Genomic DNA, 22,896 nt, shown 5'->3' with positions numbered 1-22,896 from the left:
ACCGTCTTGTTGAAAACAAATGTCACCGAAATCACGAGCTTTAATTTCAGGCATCAAATAGTCGGTTATCATGGCGCGATAACGGTCGCCACTAACGATTACATTCTCACCAGCGTCCATTTTAAAGAAAAATGATTCGATGATTCCACCGGCCCACAAACCACAGCTCTTGAATCTCTTTAGGTTGCTCTTCGTCCCAAATGTCGTAATTTTGCTTGTTTACAAACCCCTTTCAGCGAGAAATGGGCCTCATCGGTGAAGAAAAAACGTTGGATCTTTTCAAAAGCTCATAAAGCGAAGCGATATCGCTTCGGAAGGTCGAGCGGCTTCAGTTCTTGCACAAGTTGTATTTTATAAGCTTTCTACGACATAAAGTCGTCCGAATTGCTGCAAACGGCGCCGTATCTACTCTCCACTGTTTTCGGGTACACTCTCAGCTGCCGGTCGTGAACTATTGGGTCGAATATTATCCAATAATAAATGCAGGCTCTAAAGATGGGTGAAGGTGCGGCAAAAGGTACGCTCAGTAGGCCGATTATGTTGACCAAGTTGAGCAAAGCGCGATAAACACATTCTTTACAGAACGTGAATTTTCGTAATAGAGTTGAACGATTTGTAAACATTGTCCAGGCCATGACAGCTTGACACGACTCACACGACATCTGTCAAAAAAAGACTATCGAAAAAATACCTTTACTTGGATTACCAGTTATAAGGATATTCAGAAATTCGCTTGACTTTATACCTTAGATTTTGGTCAATCAATAAGGTTTCTCAACTTGCAGTCTGGGGGAGTATAAAAAGTAGTTAAAGCCGAACTTAAGCTTTTCTTATTTGTTTCTTTTTTACTTTGTACTAACAAATCTATAAGTTAAAACACTTTAATATTTAGATATATAAGTATTTATTTTATTTTTTACCATTCTACAGTATATTTAATATTAATAGTAGGTTCTAAACATTATATCTATAAATAATTTTTCCATATTTGATTCGTTTAACTAGAAATATTCATTTTTGTCGGATTAAACTAATTTACAATATATTATTTAATTGGTAATTTATGAACATTTATTCGCCTTAACCTAAATTCAATTTCCGAAGTTCAAAATATAGACGAAAATTGCTAAAGAAATATCAAACAAAAAATTAAGCAAACTTTTATTACATACATACATATTTATCATTTTATCACAATTTTAATAAATAAGAAATTATATAAGATATATTTTTAACGATTATACGATTATATGTAAGCATTGGTTGCAGTCAGATGCTTATGGGTAGGTCAATAATTTTTATTTGTAACATTAACAATTATTTATAACTAGTTTTATTGTATAAAAGGCACAAACGCAGCTACAAATATACTAATATTGACAGACAACTTTATTAAAGTGGCTAACGTCTTGAGACATCCCGCTAGGCTCCATTACAAATCGTCTACTTGCGCTTTTGCGACTCGAGATATGTGGCGGTAAAGGTCAGCAAACGTTGGCGCTGCTTCAGATTGCGGGCGCGCACATGCGCCGAGTTCACCTCCTCCGTATAACTGCCTGGGAACCAGCCTACAACGCCATCGCGTATGCGCTCACCCAGGTACCAACCTGGAAACAAAAATATTAGTTAATTATTTTGTTTTGTGGATTTGTCTTGGTAATTTACCGTCTGGCAATTTTCGCGTTACGTTTACGACATCACCAACCTCCAGACTCAGCGCATCCGGCTCTCTTGTTACGTATGCGTGCTTCGTTATCACTTGCGGACAGTCCCAGGATTCGTAAAGCTTTTCTCCAGGCGTCTCCGGTTCGGGCGGTCGAACTGCCTGCAACCAACGTTCCTGTTCGGAAACTGATGGGCAAGAAAGGAGCTGCAAAACAACAAGTTAATAACCGCTATGTAAGTAACAACAAAAGTGGTTGACTTACTAGTTCCACAGTCTTTCGTTCATGATTTTCTAACAATGTCATCAGTATTAGATTTTTGTGCGTCTGACTAATGTCTCTTAGATCGCCCGATGATATGGTTAGCATGCTACGCGGGCAGTAATCGAAGACTATGAATTGCTCTTCGCCCTTACGCTTTGTTAGCACAAGCAAGTCGGAGAAGAGGAATGCGTAGATCGCCACCTTGGAGAATTTTTTGCCGAACGTAAGTTTTACGTCGTCACCGCGCCAAATGAAATGCGTCAACTCGCCGCGCTTCACCAGGAAACGTGGTTTTGAACCAGCTGCAGGTACACCTACAGGCGCTATAGCTAAGGCACGTATCGTCGAAGGGAATTCCAGCTGACGCGCAATACGTTCAATTTCGTATGCTTGTTCGCATCTATTCGCTGCCTCATTGCATTGTGTCACTATTTTATTCATAATGGCCAACGTCATCTTCCAGTTCTCGTATTCGTCATCGTTGGAACTGACTTTACTGAAGACGGCGTCGATCAGCAATGGCAAGCGCGTGATACGTTGCATGGGTAGCATGAGAAAAGAGTGTAGATTTAAGCCACAACAGGTTGGACTCGTTTCGAGTAGATGCAGGTTTTGCGCGAAGATACCGCGCGTCTCCTTCAAGCGACGCAATGTGCGGTCCATGCGCCCTTGATGTTCACAAAATGAGATGTAGACGTGGAAGTATTTCTCGGCCATGGTATAGATGCGCTTACTTAAACCGATCAGCATTATATTGTCTTGCCAACACGCCTCCATTTCGGTAAGTAATCGTTCCGAACATTCATGCACGGGCACTATGTAGGCGAATAACGCTTTTCGATCGCGTGCGCTCACTACATTCGTGTCCCGAAAAATTGGATGATTCATGAAATGACTACGCAATAAATTGAGCGATTTCAGATAACTAGCCTCGGAGGTGATGATTTCAAATTTCGCCTCCTGTAAACTGCGTTCGCGTGGTGTAAGCGTGGCTGTCGGAAAATAAAATATATACAGCTGTCAATAAATGAAAAATGACTTCGAATGAGTCGAGAACAACTCACCTAGCACACATGAGTTTATAACTTCGGGTATTTCACTCCACAAGGTACGGGCTGGCCCGTTCTTTGGTTCAATTAATTGGAAGGCGCTTGGCCGCTGATGTTTCTGACTACTTATGCGTGCCTCACCACGCGTTCCATTCTGCCCAATTTCCTCATAACCGTCCGTTGAACTGTCATGACCCTCCATATCACGAGTGATCGACTGTAATTTGTTTTTTTTTTTTTTTTTAATAATAAAATAGAAATGGTAATATAGATAAACAAAAACAATTACCTCTATCTTAGCAGCGTTGTAGATCTGATACAGTGGTTCATTCTGGAACATGCTATGTGGGAGATCATCACCAAGTGCGCCTTCATTACCCGTCGACACACCCGAACTACCACTTGAACTCGCCACTGAAACGCCACTAGTTTGATACAGACCCGCCTCTGTGTACCACGAATTACCGTTGAAAACTGACGATCCACTTTGACTCATTTTACTATCGTTAAGTGAAATTTCTGACTCATGTATCAGCTCGCTCGTGCCATTTTTAAAAACACCACATTCAGCATACCAAGACGTTGTCGATGAAGCAACGGGTGGCGGTGGTGGCGGATCCTGTGGACGTATGCCAATCGTTGTACGTCGCCGTTGCGAGTTCAGTGCTTTTGCTTCTTTTTTTGCCTTGCGCGCTACAGTTGAAAATCTCTGCGCCTCGGGTACAGGCACTGTGGGCGCTGTGGGCAGGTCACCAGATGAGGCTTTCTCTGAGAAGCCAGAATCCAATTCGCCTGAACCGCCGTATGTCGGATCTTCAACGTAAAATGTGCTGCGTGTAGGCGACAACGATGACATTTGTTTCATATCAAATGTGGAGCCAACTAAACTTTTACGCAAACGTGATTTGAAGCTTTTACCCGATTTCGATTTGGAACGTAATGTGGCAACAGTCGCATCGGCTTTCAAATCAGTTTGATTAGTGGGCGTTTTGTCTGCTGGATTAAGTGCTTTATCATCTACCACAATGGCTGGTGGACTGTGGAACTCTGTATTCTCATAAATGTCTTGTTCTTGTGACGCAGTTGGTGTCTTTTTCACATTTTTCTGTGTCTTGGATTTAGTCTTTGGTGTATTCTCATATATATTGCCACTAACATAGAATTGTGTAGAGTTCTCGTAGAGTTTTTGTTGACTATCACCGTACTTAGTTTGAGAAACGGGAGATTTCTTATTTGAGATGAAATTCTTCAGTTTGCGTACAATGGCGTACACTTGATTTGTGGAGGGAGGTGGATCCGGGAGCTTTACATTACGTATGTCGACGCCGCTGTCATTGTGCTGGAAAGAAAAGTCATAGTGATTAAACATTTATCAAATCGAATGCTAGTTCGCTTCATTGGAAAAGCGTCCAATCTAATTCTTTATTAATTTTGGCTAAACCCGCTCACATGCTTACTTTTTTTGGGAACATTGCATGGGTTTTTCTTTTTAAAAATCCCAAACAAATTTCATATCGTTTACTTACATTTTTGATATTCTCCTCGGTCTCATAAATTTCATCGGTGTCTGTGTCGAAAGAGTCATAATCATCCGATACCGCCAATGTGCCCAGCCCATGCATCGAGGCCGAGTATTGTTTACTGCGCTGCGAGCCATTTTTCGTAAAATGTGGCACATCTTGACTGTATTTATTATGGCTATTTGTACGCTGGTCAGGTAGCGTGGAGTGGCGTTTATTTCCCAAAGGCGACAAAGTCTCATAGTAGTGATCGGAGTCATCTAAAATGAAAAGAAATAAGCGGAAAGATCAGCAATGAGCAAATGCCACATTTGTTAAGTGGAGAATACTTCTAAATATACAATTAAGAACACATTTGATAAAACCTTAGCATGTGGAACGAACCTATGAAGGTGCTCACAGTCATCGACTGCCGTGCGCCACCGGCATTGCCACTCTCAGTAATGGTGGCGCGTACAAACGATAGCCGACCACAGCGATTAATTCGGCTGTTCGCTTCCTGCTCGACCGCAGTCGTTGTGTTTTGATATATGGGTTCGCTGATAGCATTATGCTCGTTGACGGCACTATTCAGGTATACCTGACTGGCCGGACAAGTGATGTAGACCTCACCGACCGCACGTGGTCGACGCTTACGCGGTAGCGTGCGCAATGTGCTGCAATTGCTTTCGCCTTGGCTGACATTCGTTACCGCTGGTGCACTCATTTTATAACCGAGTTCATTTCCATATACATATGTACACTTTTTCTCAATTTCGTTTATTTGAATTTTCTTTAGTTCAATTATTTATTTTGGTATTTTGTTGTATTCTCCTTCAGGAATATCTTTTAGTCGAATCATTGTAGAAACAAAAAAATATAAACATAAATATGTATGTAGGTTAATGCAGGTCAATTGCACGTTGCTTGACATTCTCTTCGCGATTTAATCAAAGCTTACTCAGGCATACTTTCTCGGAGACACACACACGAATGCACGCAAATTCTGAAATTCTAATTGGTATTAAGAATTCTCCCAAACAAACGTCGGTACCACATATGCTCGTATCTGTCTTTCCAATAAAAGTAGTTACCCCTTAAATGTCGTCTGACGCGAGAAGTTCAATTGGTTAAGCTGGCAATATTTCTCAATTAAAATCAATTGTCTACCGGGTGTGTAACACTTTACGTTATATGTACATAAGAATGCGGGTTTTTCTGCATTATATTTATATTTTGTTGAATTTTATGTTATATAATAAAAAAATTAGATCTACAGATATTACTTGGCTTTTTGCGATTGCTTGATTTTAATGGACGCCTCTTTTAAGACAGAATTGCACTGGGAAGTATCCTCCATAGGTTTGAAGTTAAAACAAACCTGAAACATCTGATACATTGTCTTCTCTGTGACAGAACTGTCGTGGCGGAGAGGCGCAGCGAGGATGCGCTACGAAAGCTCCATAAAGGCATCCCGCAATGTAGAGTTCTGTCTCCTTTACTATGGATCTTAGTGTTAAATGACCTACTGAAAAAACTCTAGGAACGAGACCGTCGAGTTATAGCCAAGCTGTCCAATCAAATAAAAGAGAACTGATTTTATTTACCGCAATATGTACCCTTTTCAACTTTAAAGAGGTCTTGCCTTCACCATTTCGAAAAGGTGAAGTCTCATTTGGATGTCATTTTTGATAGAAAGCTATGATGAAAGCCCAACGTCGAGAATAGGGTGAGAAAGGCATTGGTTGCCTTATACCATATTGTGGTAAAAGAACTATTGGCTCCAAGGGTTTACGAAACCGTAGTTAATCCAATACTGTGCTATAATTTGTGTATTTGTCGGGTGGAGGACGTACGGTAAAACCACACTCGGAACCTTTTCAATGAGCGACCCACATTAACATCAGTGATGCACTACGTACAATACCACCAATGGCACTTAATGCCAATTTGCATATGATACACGTGGAGATAGCCGCAGGTTACTATCAGATTCCAGGGAACTGGCACAGAATAAGGGTACCAGAGAGAGAGACCATCTGAAGTCCTCTCTCACTTCGACTGCATTCCCGACAACTTGGAACACTGCATCTTCTCGGCGCACATAACTCCACGGGATGGAAGGGTTTGAGAGGGAGTCTTCTGTCGGGAACTCTCAATCAACTTTTGTTTCAGACTGCCAGACCACTGTAGTGTCTTTCAAGAAAAAGTGAAAGACCCAAATTACATAAGGATGGGAACGGGCAGGGATTAGCTTTTCTTCGTGCATTTGAGTCCTAGATTTATGGGCTTCGAGCGAGGTCAGCAAGCGTTGCTCAGCATGTCGATATGCGGCGGTGTTTTCGATCCAAACCTAGGAGTTCTGGGCATCACAATGGACAAACGTCTCTTGCTGTCCAAATGGGATTATTCGTGGTCTCACAGTTATTTCAATAGATAATTAATAAAACTCGTAATAATATTGTATACAAAGTATTTATTGGCCCTTCGTTGATGAAGGCATGGTGCAAAATGTACGAAACAATAATGCGTATAAAATTTGTAATGATTTTTAGCAATAATTAAGTTTGCACAATATTTCAACGAAACCCATAAAACTAACTAAATATTCAATAAATTTCCTAATGTATGAATACTACCCAATTTTGCCTACTCATTTCACCCTATAATTTGTTGAGTATACTGTAGGTCAAAACACTTTGCCGTTCGCTTTGTTCGAACTAATTGGTTTTTGTTAAGTGCTTTGTAAACTATTTACATTGTGCGATGGATCATTGGTGAAATAATGGACTCGTAGTATGTATGTCAAGAAACAAATATTTGAAAATTTGCAATTGGCGATTAATTGGGCATGTATTTATTATCATCTCTGCATAAAAATTACCGTTTTTTTGCACGTGAGTAAAAGTTCAGAAATTAAAATTATTGTAAGTATGCTTTCATGTACACTAGCCTTCGTCTCAAGTAGTGTTGACGTATGTATCAATTGAAAACGAGGAGCTATGATTGACCGTACGTAAGATTGGACTTTCTAAAATCATTAGAGCATTTTCCCGGGGGAAATCTTGACAAAATATGTATTGCACACTCATTTCCAAAAATAAGTATCTCTCTGTTTATCATATCCAAGAAGCTTTTAACATCGATTTATCAATGAGTTTAATAACACAATAATTGATGCATTAACGCTTATAAAGTGCAATTGATTTAGTTATCGAAGAAATCCAAGCCTCTCACGAAATTTTCGATTTAATTTTAAGAAGGGTGCATCCTCTATGTCCGGGTACTATACTAGACTAACTGGTAAATATTATGATAGTCAGCATTTTTAATGTTACAAGCCAAATATTCATCACCCTAATTCAACCGTTATCTTAGGCTGCACCGAAACTATAATACCTTTCACCAACATATGTATTCTATACAGGAACTTGATTTTGATTGTTGTATGGCAGCTATATGTATATTTACTGGTCCGATATCCGATTCCGACAAATGAGCAGCTTGAGGAAAAAAGGACGTGTTACAAATTTCAGATCCAGATCTTAAAAACTGAGGGACTAGTTAGCATATATACAGAAATACAAATATACAGACCTATCAGCTTCGCGCAGGATATGATTGGAGGAAAGGATAAAGGAGAAAATTGCGCAAATTACCATGGGATACGCCTCTGTTATATCGCATATGAGGTCCTATCGAGCTTATTGTGCGAAAGACTGAAGCTCATCGTAAACAAATTGATTGATTATGTCTTTGTAAACTGAAGTTAACTGCGTCAGGTTCGGGAAGGACGTCTCTGAACCGTTCGATATTAAACAAGGCTTCAGACGCAGAGACTCTTCAATCTATTGATGGAGAAATAAAACTAGCTGCATAGCTAAATGGAGAAAGTACTATCGTCTTTAAGAGTATACAACTGCTGTAGTTCTGCTTTTTCCAAACCGGAAAAGAGAACCGTTGGGTCTGGAAATGAAGGATGTGAAGACAAGCCAACAACAATTTCCGACTTGAAATTCAACGCGCAGTCCTTATTGCTAACAGGTGCTTTGGACTGAGTAGGCAATTGAAAAGTAAAGGCCTGAGGACTGAGTCAATTTAAAAAAAATTAATGGACTAATTGTTAAAATTATCTAAAAACTTGCAAAATAGGCTCCTTTTGCATCGATGAAGCGCTGCCAGTGAGGAATAGGCTTGAGAGCCGAGGTGCATGCTGCTTAGATTCCCTCTGTCGTCTCAAAATACTTGACTTTCATCGGCCTTTTCAGGCAAGGAAACAAAAAAAGTGGGAGGGGGTTTGTGGTTGCACACCTAGGCTGTAGCGCGGCTGCGGAAACATTGAGATGGCGGCTTTGGTTAGGTTCAAATTTTCTTGGCACACTTTCACTCGCCGCAATTTCTGGTCGTCATGATAGATTGGCGTTAGGCAACGGACAACCGTGAATATCGCAGTCGATGGAACGATGAGCTCTACGAAATATACACAGACAGTGGTTAAGGTTCATGTTGTCCGAATGGATGAGAATATCGCAGCTTTGAAAGTTTTAGTTTGAATAATCGCTGGTGGAAGCAAGGAACGTGGTAGACCTTTGATCCATTGAAAAGACCAAATGGAGAAGGACTTGACTTGGTATCTCTGGCGTGGTATCTATTAACACCGAATAGCGAAAAGAAGAAACCACTGGCGCGTTGTAAGCTGTATCTACGCTAGTAAAGCAGAAAGCTTTAGATGTTTAAATTGTGGATAACCCTTGTCCCACGTGCTCAGCACCTGTTCTCAAGATGAAAGAAGATTTCAAACAAAACGTTGCAGTTTATACCGTAAGATGCGGAAAACTATGGTAAATTAATACAACTCACACGCGAGATATACATTTTTTTTAAATCGTAATTATACTCTATTTCAATCTGAATATAATTTAACTCTCTCAAGGTCATGTAATTACTAAAAAACTGGTAATTTATGGAATTATGTGAATTTCGCCCATATCAACAAGTTTTATTGTTAAACAGTTATTTATAGTAGATGGGCTATTTTGTTTGTAATAGTTGTTGTTGGACAACTTAATTAAAACAAATGCCAAGTTTGTTTGCATTTATGGTCTAATTCATGAGGGTAATTGGGTGCAAAATGCAAACGTTTAAAATGTATGTACATATGTCTGTATATACATATATACACCTATTTACATATATATAAACCAGTATACTCTAGCACTCTATTAAAATGAGAACTCCAGCGCTCAACATATGTTTACATATGTATGTACATAGCGCCAGTACATAAAGATCATGTTGGCAAAAATGAACACGGAAAAGTGAAAAACGCTCAACTAAATCAGAGTCGACAAACAAAAAACAAAATTCAACAAAAATGCTTATGTTGTTGCGTCAAAACTTGAAATGGCGCGCAGCTTCAGCGTTGAGGCAGGAAGAGGGCGGCAGCATATGGTCACAGGCATACAGGTGAGCAATGAACCGGTCTATAATATCGACACCAAGTTGAGCTGACGTTTGGTTTTATTTTCATGTTAATTTTTTTTTAGTTTTAAACTTCAATACCAGCGCAAAATTAATTATTATATGCGCTTGTGTGTGTGTGCAACCACGAAACGTTACCATGAACAGTGGTTTATGGACGAAGAAGTATGTATGTAAAAATTATAAATTTATACCCTAAACAGGGTCAAGTTTTTCATGAAGTTTGTAGCACTGGGTACTCTATAAAATGTATATATAAAATAAAATAAATAATAAGCATGATGAGCTTAGTCGTTTTAGCCATGTCCATCTGACTGGTCGGTCAGTTTTTCAGATATTAATCTAAAATTTTGCACACGACCTTTTCTTCCCAAGAAGCTGGTTATTTTTATCATATAAATTGATCGGCATCAAGTGCTTATATGGAAAACTCTTTCCCTTGATGAGATTTTTACACGAAATCTGGCATGTGTTATTGCCTAAGGAAATAATGCAATATTCGAAGAAATTGTTGAAATCGGGTCACTATAATATATAGCTCCAATAAATATGAACGAAATCAAGTACTTCTATTTTTAATAGCAAAAGCAATGAATATCATGATATTTTATGCAGCATCAATATGAATACAAGCGCTGGACATAAAATCATATGTAAGACCAATAGAAACATTGTAAAGGCTTTCTGCAATCCGAGTAATAAGTGTTTTCCGAACGATATCAAGCGATGCTGCTAAAGTATGCCGAATATTGATATCAAGGGCAACGAATTTGCGACACTACAAGTTATGTATCAGCTATCAGAGTGGAAAAAGCGGAGAGAAGCAAGAGCCTTACAATGTGCAGCAGCTTTGGCAAACCTCATCCAAACGACGATGGACCCATACACTGATCGCAGACATTCATTCGTGGATAGACGACATGGGGAACTGAATTTCCACCTAACCCAAATATTGAGTGGCCATGGATACTTTAATAAGTATCTATTCAAGATTAATCATGACGTTAATCCGTGTCCCCCGACGTGTACAGAGTGCATAGAAGACTCTGAACACGTATTGTTTAAGTTACCTAGTTTTTTGAACATAAGGGAAAAGTTAAAATCTACACTCGGTGGTAGTGTAACGGTGAAAAACTTTACAATATATGGGTCAAAAACCTAAGAAACTTGCAATAGATTAGGAGTCAGTCAGTCTCTCCGTACAATAGAAGAGACTTAAATGTTTTTTTCTCTCCCAAGAAGTTTTTGGTATTAATCCGGTTGTTTCGTGGGTGAGATATGAGTTCGGAGTAGGTTGGGTTTAGCGGACTAAAGTTCCGCACTTCGGCTTTTGAAGTTTCCCCCAACAAAAAAAATATATATATTTCTTTTAAAGAACTTTTTGTGTTCGTGAACGGTATAATAGCTACGGTGCAACCGAAGTTAATTTTTTTCTTATTGTTTTAGTTTTTTATAAGTCTGTTTCATGAGCAATGTACGTTTTGTTTTTGCAGTGAGTGGAGTCACACTACTCAAAAGATTTTACCTGCAAGTAATTTTCTGAGAATTCTGCCAAGCTTTCAAGCGAATTCTTGTGGAGAAAAATGTCCATAAATATTTCCAAAAAAAAAACAATATTAATTTGCAATTATTCCGTCTTATCGAATAAATAATGTACTTTTGCAAAATTGAGTTATGTCATTTATGAATTAAAATACATACTCATATTACACACATACATATATGTAGGTACATGTGTAGTAAATGAGTTTTTCTCGCATTTGTGTCTTTTCAACAAATGGCTTCTTGAGTGGGATTAATATCTGCTTGGTATTTCCAAAAACTGGACGCAAATTGGAGCTTACTCCGAATGGTAAAATGTATAGAAACCGGATTTTGAAGCAACTTTGCTGCTGACTAAATTTATAAAGACTTACCAAATTCAGTTGATTCACTGAAATATTTTTATAGCTATGTTTGCAGCTCTTTTTGTGTTATTTGTGCTAGATGACAAACCATCGAATAACATAGTTTAAACCGAATATAACCTTAAATTTGAGACAAAACAAAGATCCTCCTTTGTTCTTTAACACTTCTTTATTTCATTTTTTTTTGATTTTCGTCATTTGATTTTATTTAATTCTACCTCGAAAAATAGTAAGGATCTCTTCCCTCTTAAGTAGTTTATAATTAAGGTTATTGTCTTCATTATATTCGCAATGGAAAGAAATCTCCTCAAATACTTAACCTTTCGGAGTGGATTTGAAACATGCAGTGCCTTTTATTCGCCGATTAACAAGTCTCTAGTCCCAAGCAAGTTAAATTCAGCAAACATTTTTTTTGGTGGTGCCATATATCAAACGGACCGAAAAGTTCGTATCCTCTCAATGGTAAGGCCACAATAATTTATATGTTTCATTGTCAATTCTAACCTTCAAAAGCAACCTGCATATTCCACATTCCCCCGGCTAGAAGTCCAAAATGTACAGGCGGCAAGGTCTGCCTGTCGTAAGAGGCGACTTAAGTCCATGGCACTATGGCTTGTCTCGAAATATCAGCATAGTCTTGTCAGAAATAGTGCTATAATACTCAGCTTGAACTAATTCATGAGATTCTTTCTAATTGATTTGAAGTCCAAGCGACAAATGACAGCAGTTATTTAATTTTAATGGGTGCTCAACTGGTAGTAGCAAAAGCTACAAGGTCTGACCGGAGATTTAAATCTGGTACCACGGGGAGCAGTTAGACATTGGTGTTCGTTCCAATCTGCTCATTGGGTTAGGCCCTTTGTGAGATTCGTGGTGGCTGTGGCTTAAACTTAAAGCCAGGTAGAATTGAAAATTCAGTTCATTGGGAATCGGACTGCGGCCGGGTGGCGGACCGACAGCACGGCAGGGGTTTTAGGTCGGTCTCGAACCCGACCAAGGTATAAAAGGTGTCCTTTCCACCTAACCAATTGGAACCGAATAATACTTGCAGAAAGCTTGTATTAGCTTGCTAAATGCTGCACATGTCATGTTAGTAGGGTTGACGATGAACGCAATGGCCTACCAAAAGAAACTGGACGACATGAAAAAGTTAACAAAAAAATTTAGCAAAAAATTATCCTCTTTGAAAACGAGGAAAGTTTAGGTTCGTTAACCTCATTATCGTATAATATGAAATTTTGTCACCGTTTGACGGTCTATGTAGTTCTTGGACGATTCCTGATCTGAAATGGAAGGTTTTTACATTGGTCCTTTCATCCCATTAGAACAATATCATCCATTTTATCACCTTTACATATTTTATTTCGTATTCGGTGTAGTATGTAAAGTCCTCTCTCTACGAACAAAAACCAAACTCAATAAGTCACTCAATATTCCCGTCCTGCTATGTGGTGCAGAGGCATAGACGATGACAACATCTGATGACTCGACATTACGAGTTTTGGAGAGAAAGGTTCTGCGGAAGACTTATAGTCTATTGGGCATTAGCAATGGCAAATACAGCAGTCGATGGAACGATATACATATACGACGACATTGACATAGTTCAGCGAATTAAAAGACAGCGAGGTTATGTCGTCCGAATGGACGAAAGCAATCCAGCTCTGAAAGTATTCGACGCAGTACCCGCCGGGAAAGTAGAGGAAGACATCCACTCCGCTGGAAAGACCAGGTGGAGAAGGATCTGCTTTCGCTTCGAATCTTCAATTGGCGCCAAGCAGTGAAAAGGAAGAACGACTGGCGCGCTGTTGTATGTAAACTCAACTTTAACCGCGGTGTCTCCGCCAATAAAGAAGAAGATTCGGTGTAGTGTGGAAGATTCAACTACAAGTTGAACAGTGAATAATTTCACTATTTCATACTCCTTCACTTGTAACTTGTACTTAATACTTCAGCTTCATATAACATGTAGAGCGAATACAATAATAATACGAAATAACCTCTCGAACTTTATACTACACATGGGCAATAAACATCTTAATCTGTTAATGGTGACCAACCATACTCCATAAGTGCGTGCTTGGCTGTGCATTGTTCGCATGATATATAAACCTAGAAACGTCATTTCATTGTTTATTGTGTCTGATCTCTTCATGGTTATGCCACTTCTTCACAGCGTCACATCGCCGCATCTACTTACAAGGTTAAACGCGAACATGAACTGACCGTTTCTGGCATTTCCTTGGCGAGCAACACGACAATCACCATGTGCAGTCTGTCTGCGTTTTCTGCTACGCATTCATAGGTTATCTGTCAATAATTTAATTATACATAAAAGCAGGTACATAAGTGAGCTTATGTGCATATATGCATGCAATTATTCGTTTGTTTATATTTTTGCAGTTTTTTGCAAACCATGAAATGCATTCGATTGTTGCTGGTGAATCCATTGACTTGACTTGGCAGTCAAGGCATTTTCATTTTCATTTCCATTTCGATTTTAATTTGCTTCGTTTTACGTTTTATTTTGAAAGTATTTCGCCTTTGTTTGCACTCGCCTTGCTGGCAATTGTAGCAATTAATTACGAATGCATTTTGCAGCGCCGTTGCATGTTTACATTTGTGGCTCATACGAGGTGGCATCAATTATTGCCAATATTTGTGTTGCACTCAAATGAACGCATATAAAAAGTGGCTTCTTTTTAAACAAGACTTTCGCCTACCGCATATATATACATATATACATATGTATGTACATGCTTAACTGCATATATATTTTTAAGTGTTTTGTTATCTTCAGTATGAATTCTACGCAGCTCAAATACGCAGTGCGTGAATATTAGGGAGGGTTCAAAGGAAAACAAAATAAATGTAATAAACTATTTTTTCGTTTGGTACTATTGAGTGCTCTACAAAATGGTTTCCTACGATTTTTTCATGAACCTAACTTAAGCTTGAGGGGTTACATGGGTTTATGGTTTTCAAAAAAACGATTTGTTTATTATCTTACTAAATTCTATAATACCTTTAGAATATTGTCCTAAATTTTCAAGTGGATCCGAGTAATAGTTTCGGAGACACAGTCTTAAGAACTTGTGCGCTCGAGACTAGCTAGGCTAAGTGTCCCGTCTTTAAACGCGTTTTTCTCGAAACTGTGGTTTTGAAGTCAGTTAACAAGATTTCTTGAGAACTACCTTACCGATCTTCATGAAAATTTACACAGGTCTTTGAGAAACAATTCCTAAAGGATTGGAAGAAGGATTTTTTTTCGATTTCAAGTATTTGAAAAAAAATGACGTAAATTTTTACTGAAATTTTATTTTTTTTTTTGCAAATATGTTTGCCAAAATTCCAAAATTCCAATTTTCAGATTTTTTCCTTTGCTCAAGTTCTAAGTTAAAGTTATAACTAAAACACGGTTTTTTTCTCTATAGATGATCCTGTAAGAAGTTATCCTGCCAACGTGAGCGCATCTTTTTTCCGAGGGGTCACCGGAAAGAGCGGCGCAATGACCGCGTTTAAAATATTTTTTCCAAAAATTTCAGAATTCCTTTGTTAATAGCGTAACAATAAAAAATTTGTAACAATAAAAAATTCGAATAAATATTTAATTTTTATACTTGTAGTATAAGAAAAAAATTGTTGAAAAAAGCTTGTTTTTTACCCGAGAAAACACATGAACCCCATAGGTAACAAAAATTTGGTAGAGCAATAAATTTAGTACATAATTATGAGTATTCCGATTTACACTGACTTTTACTAGTAGGAACTTCTACTTAAAATTAAGCGCTGATACTTGGAGAGACCTCCTTAGAGAGGATCATAGACAGAGTACCAAGCGAAAAAGATAATTTTGCTTCACCTACCCTAATGCACTTTACGTAAAGGTAATGAGTTACAATTTATTTTTGTCCAAGGTAAATATTTATTTGCCAGCGAACAGTTCTCATGAAATATAGTAAGTATTGATATGAATTTACGATCTCGTACTGCGAAGATAGTGAGCTCCATTTCCTGTTAATGTGAACATGATCACGAAGCAGAGAGTTGGCTTCCAGGTACGATAAAGACATTCCAATCCTTTTACGTGGCAGTGTTACTAAGCCAAATAATGTAAATCGAGGAGTGTGTTAATTTTTATGAAAGTAAAAAACCTGAACTAAATAGAAAGACTTGTTTTACATTTTACTATACGTTTAATATATCAGTGTCAGTATGCGCAACAGAGTTTTTTAGTAAAAAAGCTTGATATATTTCCATAATTATTTTAGCGCAATTAAAAGCATCCGGTTCTAAGATATTGCTTAAGTTAAAATACAATGGCGGTTCTCGAATAAGCTGGTCAGAATAAATATAATTGTTGCCATTAATCTATTATGTATATCTATACTATGTTAATATATATGTAAAACTATAACTTTAAGTTTCTTAAGGCAAGGTACCACTAAACTAATAGCATTAACTGTCAGGCATATAATATTACAATAAACTATATTTATTATACCTTGAACAGTGCTTGAACAGTTTGTGACGAAGTTTGTAACACACAAAGGCAACATCGGAGACTCTATAAAGTAGGAGTACCCATCGGACCACTATAAGATATGCCTAAAGCAGGAGTACCTATCGGACCATTATAAGATATGCTGTCATACAAACTGATCCATAAAAGTAAAGCCCTTATATGGAAAACTTTTTTATTTGACAAAATATCTTCAAGTCTATGCAATTATTACCGAAAATATTTATTTTTACCACTATAGCGTACTTTGTGTCAAAAAAGCGCACAGTAGTTAAATTTCCAGGTAAATGCTGTTTCAAAAAATATATTTTGCTAAGTTGCTAGGACTGTTCTTAATTATTATGCCAAATATGAGTGCGATCTGTCAACCAGTTCGTTTACAGCTGCTACTTAAGTCGGTACAACTCAGAGGTGCGTTGCGATTTTTACAATGAATAAAAATATCGAACAAAGAATTTTTCTCAAATTTTATATTTCTAACCAAATTGCATATGCGAAATTGTTGCGAATGTTGGAAAAGGCTTACGGTGATTCAGTTTTTCAAAAACACAAGCCAACGGGTGGTACAAAGCCTTCAAGGTAATCGGGAGATCGTTGAAGACATGCCTCGTTCTGGACGACCTTTGACCTCTACAACTAATGAAACTATTGAAAATGTGAAGGATATGGTGCTTAAAAATCGTGAGGATCTCTCGCGAGTGGATATTTTGTGTACGAAACGCCTACTTGCTCGACTTGTTTAGAAAAAGCTGAATGTTTTTCAAAAAGAGTACCGTAAACATCTTTGCACATGCTTGATTGTGCGAATTCCAATCCCACATTTGTAGAGAGCATTATAACTGCAGATGAGACATGGGTTTATCAGTTTGACATGCAAACGAGTCAACAATCATGAGAATTGAACGCGTTTGACTGGAAGTCGATCGAAGAGATAAAACAAAATTCGCTGAAGGAGTTAAAGGTCATCCCAAAAAATGCTTATGAAAAGTGTTTCTGGGACTGGAAAAGTGACTGGAAATAAATATTGATGAATAATTCAATATTTTCCGTATTATTTACAATTTCCGGGTACTTTTTTGTCACAATGTAAAGCTACCATGCAAGTTGACCGATAAAAATTGAGATTTAAATCTTGTATACCCTTTTATGCGAAACAAATTGCAAATTCAAACCATTCGAATGTCTTATAAATTTTCTAAGAAATTTTTTCATCAGATAATTCATATTTAACTTAATTTTCTCTAAGATAGAACGATCTTTTCTTGGCTTGAATTATTACATTCAAATTGATCAATAGCAGTAGAAGAGCTTTTGCCAAAGTTGAATGATTAAATAATAATTTGTAGTTTAATTTAATTGCTTTAGAAAAATGGACCGAAGCATCTGATATTATAATATATGATAATTATTATTTAAGGTATTGACCATGTTTATTTCGCACAGCCAAATTAATTTAGTACATTAATGTTGTAATTGAGAAACCAGTTTTTGTTTTTCACACATTTGACTACTCGATCAACGATTCTGTTATACTTTCTTCTTTTCCTCGTTTTATATTTTTTTGGGCACCAAATGGCAGAGTTAAACACAGCCAAATTTACAGTGTGGACAACAACCCGCAGAGTAGCATTCCAGGTTCAGCTCGATTGCAATTCGCTTGGGAATTAATGTAGTAAAATCTTAGTTTTATTTTGTATGGCAAATCGAACTAAATTAGCACTTTAATCGAGCAAAGGCCGGTTAATTGATCAATTAAGAGCTGTGTGAAAAGGCTATTACTCAGAAGTGGACGACAATAGGGAGGAAAAATCTACCATATGAACAATAAGATACAGAAACATATTTCAATATTTGGTTAGAAAAGTTCTAAATTCATTTCATATTTATATTTGATTTTTATTCAACTAGTAGTAAATTACAAATTCATTCGATTTAAATCGTAATTTTGGGTGATGAAAATATCTCACATTGAAGCTTCATATTCAATATTGTCATCATTTGTACGAATATATTAAATTCGTACATACATATTTGGTGGAAGTTTAAATTTGGGATTGAAATGACTATCTTTAAAATGTAAATAGCGGCTATCATACTCGTACAACGTTGCTGGAATGCTTGAAGGGCAAAATCTCTTAAAAAGGACTTCATTTGATAATGAAGAAAGTGCTCATCGATCAAGAAAATATATTGTGTCACAAATTAATGAAAATGATCACTCAATTTCATGAAGTGTATTCATTTCATCTACCATATTTTTGGATCTGAGCCCCACCGAGTTTTTATTGTGCTCATACATATCACAAGGTAATGCTCAACGGCGTGAAATTCAGGCAATCAAGAATTAATCACTGAAACAATCAATCGTATAAATGGTACCTACTTTTCTTTAAACTGATGTATAATTTTCAGCCACTTGCAAATAATATTTCATGAAGCTTATACACTTGACTATGGCTGCAACTTAGAACACTTAGCAATGCCCAGCTGCTCCACTCAGTCCACTAGCCAAAGCTATTTTTGCAATTTTGCTGCGGAAATGTAAATTTTCGCGCCAACAATTCGCACCTAGCAATTAACGGACTCTGCTCAATTGATGTACAAAAACATATGTAGGTGTGTATGTATGCTTGAATTTGGCTTTGTAGCGCAACGTAATGCAAAAGGTTGCTTCTGATTTCATTATGACGTTTCCTCTTTCATCATAGTTGAAAAATAAATTCTGTTAATTAATTTACAAGCGTGTTGATCGAATTAATGAGTGAACTTGTTCGCCTTCAAGTATTTTCACTTTTTGGTCTAGTTTGTGTCTATTTTTTAGACCATTAATTTTAGTTCCTCTGTTTGCTTCTTCGTAAGTTCGTAATTGTCTGCAAACTCGTTGAATTAGGCTCATTAGCATATTTAGTTATCTTGGACGCTTTGAACTCCAATTTTTGGTAGACTTTCATTTTTTATGGTATATTTTGATAGAATGAGTAATTCTTGTTGTACCTATTATATTTATCTTCATAAATATTTTATTTAGAATTGAGAAAATATTTATCATATTTAAACGTATGAGATTTTTTGTTGATACTGTAGTCTAAAGCAAGTATTTATATAATATAATACTCTTATGACCTAAATGTGTTCTTAGTTTCGCTAAAGATTATCCTAAGGAATTCGTATCCTTGATAAAAAGCGTTCATGCAAGCCAAATATTGAGAAGAGAGTACGAAAAGCATCGGTTGCCTTATATTGCTGTATAGAAGCTATGGGGATAAGGTGAAGACTCTCGCCAAAGTTAGTATTTTGGCTCTACGAAACCGTTATCAAGCCAATAATGCTCTATAGTATATTTGTCTGGTGGAAAGTGCTCGAAAAGGCTCCTTCTGCTAAAAAGCTTGAATGTGTCAAAGAGCAGCTCTCATTAGCTTCTCTGGTTTACTAAGGACTAAACCAACAATCAACATAGCACACGTGGTCATCTGCCGGCAGTTGTATTGCTACGAAGTATGCTATAAGGCTCAGAGAAGCTGGTTTTCTGAAGGTGTTCGAATAAGGACATGTTTCTCCTTCTTAAACTGCATTCCTGAAAACTTGGACCACTGCGACGCAAAGGCTGTTTATGACGGCTCTTTTTATGCTCACCAACCGAAGAAGAAGAGAAGAGGTTCAGTGAGCCTTTTCACATACGGATCAAAACTAGGAGAGACAATTGGACGACGAGTTTTCTGTAAGGAACTCTTCGTCAAGCTTAGCTTTAGACTACCGGACTACTGCAGTGGAAGTGGCTGAAGTGACTGTCAAGGTTGCGATAGACATACTGTTGCGAAGCGCAGCTCCTTTCAGGGATATGATCGTTCAAGCCGACAGCAGAGCGGCAATACTAGCGCTGAGCTCACTAACTGTGCGTCTGTCTTCACTAGAAATAGCATCAAGCTACTTCATCATCAGATCTGGGTGCCGGTCATAGTTGTATCGCTAGCAACTGCAAAGCCGATGAGTAGCCAGAAGGCGCACCTTTGCTCACTTAGAAATGGGACCGAGTTGGATCTCCATTGGCGTCTTACGTTCTAGCCCTGGACCAATGTACCTCGCGTGCGCTTAGTAGGCGCTGGTCACCAGTTGTATGAAGGAGGGTAAGGTGGAAATATCACGGTAATCTTAGCTTCAGCAAACCAGAAGACATAGTCGAAACTGGAATTAGCTGTCTCAACAAATTTGTGCTAGGCTCTAAGCGCTTCGTTTGTCTGTAAGGTTTCTGTAAGGATCTTATGATCCAGTATATATAGAAAGATCTTAGAAATCTTACCTTCTGCAAACCAGAATACATAGTCGAAACTGAAATTAGCCGTCTCAAGAAATCTTATGATCTTGTATATAGGACTTTTAAGATTCCACAACGGATCAGGGTTCAAAGTTTTCCAAGTTGGATCCCTCTAAGGATTAACCTCTCAACCTAACCTCTTACTTAAGTAGGTGACTCTTCCTGATAAGAATAGTTGAAAAGTTCTATACAAACCAACTTAAGAAAGTTATTATTCTAAGATCTCGTGGAGCATTATGTCTCAAAGAAATGGGCTTAAATGCGGATCAAAATCTGCCATAGATTATATGACAACTAATTGCTTACTTAGCCGAAAAATAAAAATAAATTTATACAAAAAATCAAAAAATACAGAATTAAATATGAGCGAATCGGAGCTGCTACAATAGGTAGGCAGATCGCCCTAATACCACACACCTACTCTAGAGATACAAAAAGTGATAAGTGTGAGTTAGATAAGCTTCGTTGTAATTGAAAATAACCCAATTCCGGCACTCGGGTGAGTTCTGATAAGAGTACATACACCTGTATAAGTGCCTTTGCACCTTAGAATTGGATATATGTATATACCATATGTATGTACATATGTATATACTCGTATAAACTCATATTAATTTCAAATATTTATGTTACGAGTATGCGTCAAAGCAGTTGGCATTATTTGTGACTAACAGTATATTCACTTGTTGCCATGTAATTGCGTTTGTATTTATATATTTACATATGTATGTATTTATGCATTTGCTACGTTGAGCTGTATCGCCCACCCAAACATTTTATTTGTCTGAATTTAAAAAGTAGCAAATAGAAACCAACAAAAATTCGAATAAACCGTATTAACAAACAATGGCTTAAATATAATGCAGCGGCGCCTTTGTTGGTGTCGAATGCGGAAGCCGGCTACGCCGTCATAGACACGATCACTGAACTTAGCGTTCATTAATTTTTTTCAGCTTTGTAAATAGGTGGGCTTTTCTTTACAGTTTGCTTGTTTGCAAATCGCCTTCACTATCGGTTTTATGCGTCACTTTTTTTTCGTTTGTTAATTTTTCGCATTTTTTACAATCAACAACAAAAAACAAAAAAAAAAGCAGAAAAACCTCAAACAGCAAGCGATACAACTTTTCCGCGGCGATTATGGTGTTTGCGGTAAAATATGCAGTTTTTCCTGCATTACAACGTTACAACGGTAGTTTGCAAGCTTTTCCATTATGACAATTAACGCTCAGCGCCGCCACTTCTTACAAATGCCAGCAATGTTAGGCCATAAAAAATGAATAGAAATGCATATACAAGTACTATATGCTAGACAAATATATAATTGCAAGCGCTGAAGATCGCATGCAAAACAATAACTTCAGAAAAAACTCAAGTTTTGTTGTTATTATTGCTTTTCGCCAGCGTCCGACTTCTTCACTTGTGAATTTACGCCATAACGCGATTTCATTTTATTATGTTTCAAGGTTCTTTATTTAATTTTACTTTATTTTTGTATTTATTATTGTTGTATTATTTTTTTCGTGCGTATTCTTTTTTCATGCTTTGATCCACTAATACTGGTTTGCAGTCCTATCAAAACGGGTGCTTATTAGCACTCGCCATCGCATACATATTTACCTTGTTTGACTTTATACCTGTGTCCATGTGTATATTTGTGTGTGTGCATGTATGCATATGTGTGCATTATTTGTGTTTTTCTTTACTAGCTGACTTTGTATCGTTTCGCGTTTCGTCATCGCGGCATCGTGCGCAAACTAAATGTTCAACTACAAATTCGAAGCGCTAAAGTTACCTTTGTGCGCTCGCGTTTGCGCTCATTGCTTCGATGCCCAAAGGTAATAAATACATACATATGTTTACGAGTGCTGCAGCGCGAACAATGGCAGCAGCAGCAACACACAACAAAGTTCATACTTGTGAACAGATCACAACAAAAATGATCGCATCGGTTACAAACTGCTTCATAATACTGTAGGTTAGGGGATAAAATTCGTAGGGGGCGCGGTTGTGTGGGTCGAAAAATAGGCTTAAACAATAAAAAGCCTTAACTTCGACTTCACCGAATATAGTATAATACCTGCACATATACAAAAATTCCTTACAAGAACTTTAAGCGGTTAGTTTGTATGGCAGCTAAAAGCTATTGTGACTCAATCTGAACGATTCTTCTGAGTTTTCAGCACTGTCTTAGATAATAA

At 37.5% G+C, this 22,896-nt stretch overlaps 1 protein-coding gene across 4 annotated transcripts in view; it reads right to left on the bottom strand.

The window, feature by feature from the left end:
• Positions 1-939: 939 nt before the first annotated feature.
• The window catches only part of LOC120776551, a 104,675-nt gene continuing 82,718 nt past the window's right edge, over positions 940-22,896 (bottom strand). For 2 of the 4 annotated variants that reach the window (XM_040107301.1, XM_040107303.1), the window contains exons 2-8: positions 4,882-5,322; positions 4,504-4,757; positions 3,267-4,316; positions 2,993-3,194; positions 1,929-2,920; positions 1,666-1,870; positions 943-1,607 (exon numbers count right to left, since the gene is read on the bottom strand). In XM_040107301.1, coding sequence (XP_039963235.1) covers positions 1,444-1,607; positions 1,666-1,870; positions 1,929-2,920; positions 2,993-3,194; positions 3,267-4,316; positions 4,504-4,757; positions 4,882-5,203 — 3,189 coding nt within the window. In that variant the 5' untranslated portion in view covers positions 5,204-5,322 and the 3' untranslated portion in view covers positions 943-1,443. Of the gene's footprint in view, positions 1,608-1,665; positions 1,871-1,928; positions 2,921-2,992; positions 3,195-3,266; positions 4,317-4,503; positions 4,758-4,881; positions 5,488-22,896 lie in introns of those variants that run through there. The other 2 variants (XM_040107302.1, XM_040107300.1) reach the window with 2 other exon arrangements.

The sequence above is a fragment of the Bactrocera tryoni genome, chromosome 5 (genome assembly GCF_016617805.1).
Source record: "Bactrocera tryoni isolate S06 chromosome 5, CSIRO_BtryS06_freeze2, whole genome shotgun sequence".
NCBI classification, from domain to species: Eukaryota; Metazoa; Arthropoda; class Insecta; order Diptera; family Tephritidae; genus Bactrocera; species Bactrocera tryoni.
Note: the sequence above shows the minus strand (reverse complement) of the source record. Positions and strands in the feature narration are given on the sequence as shown.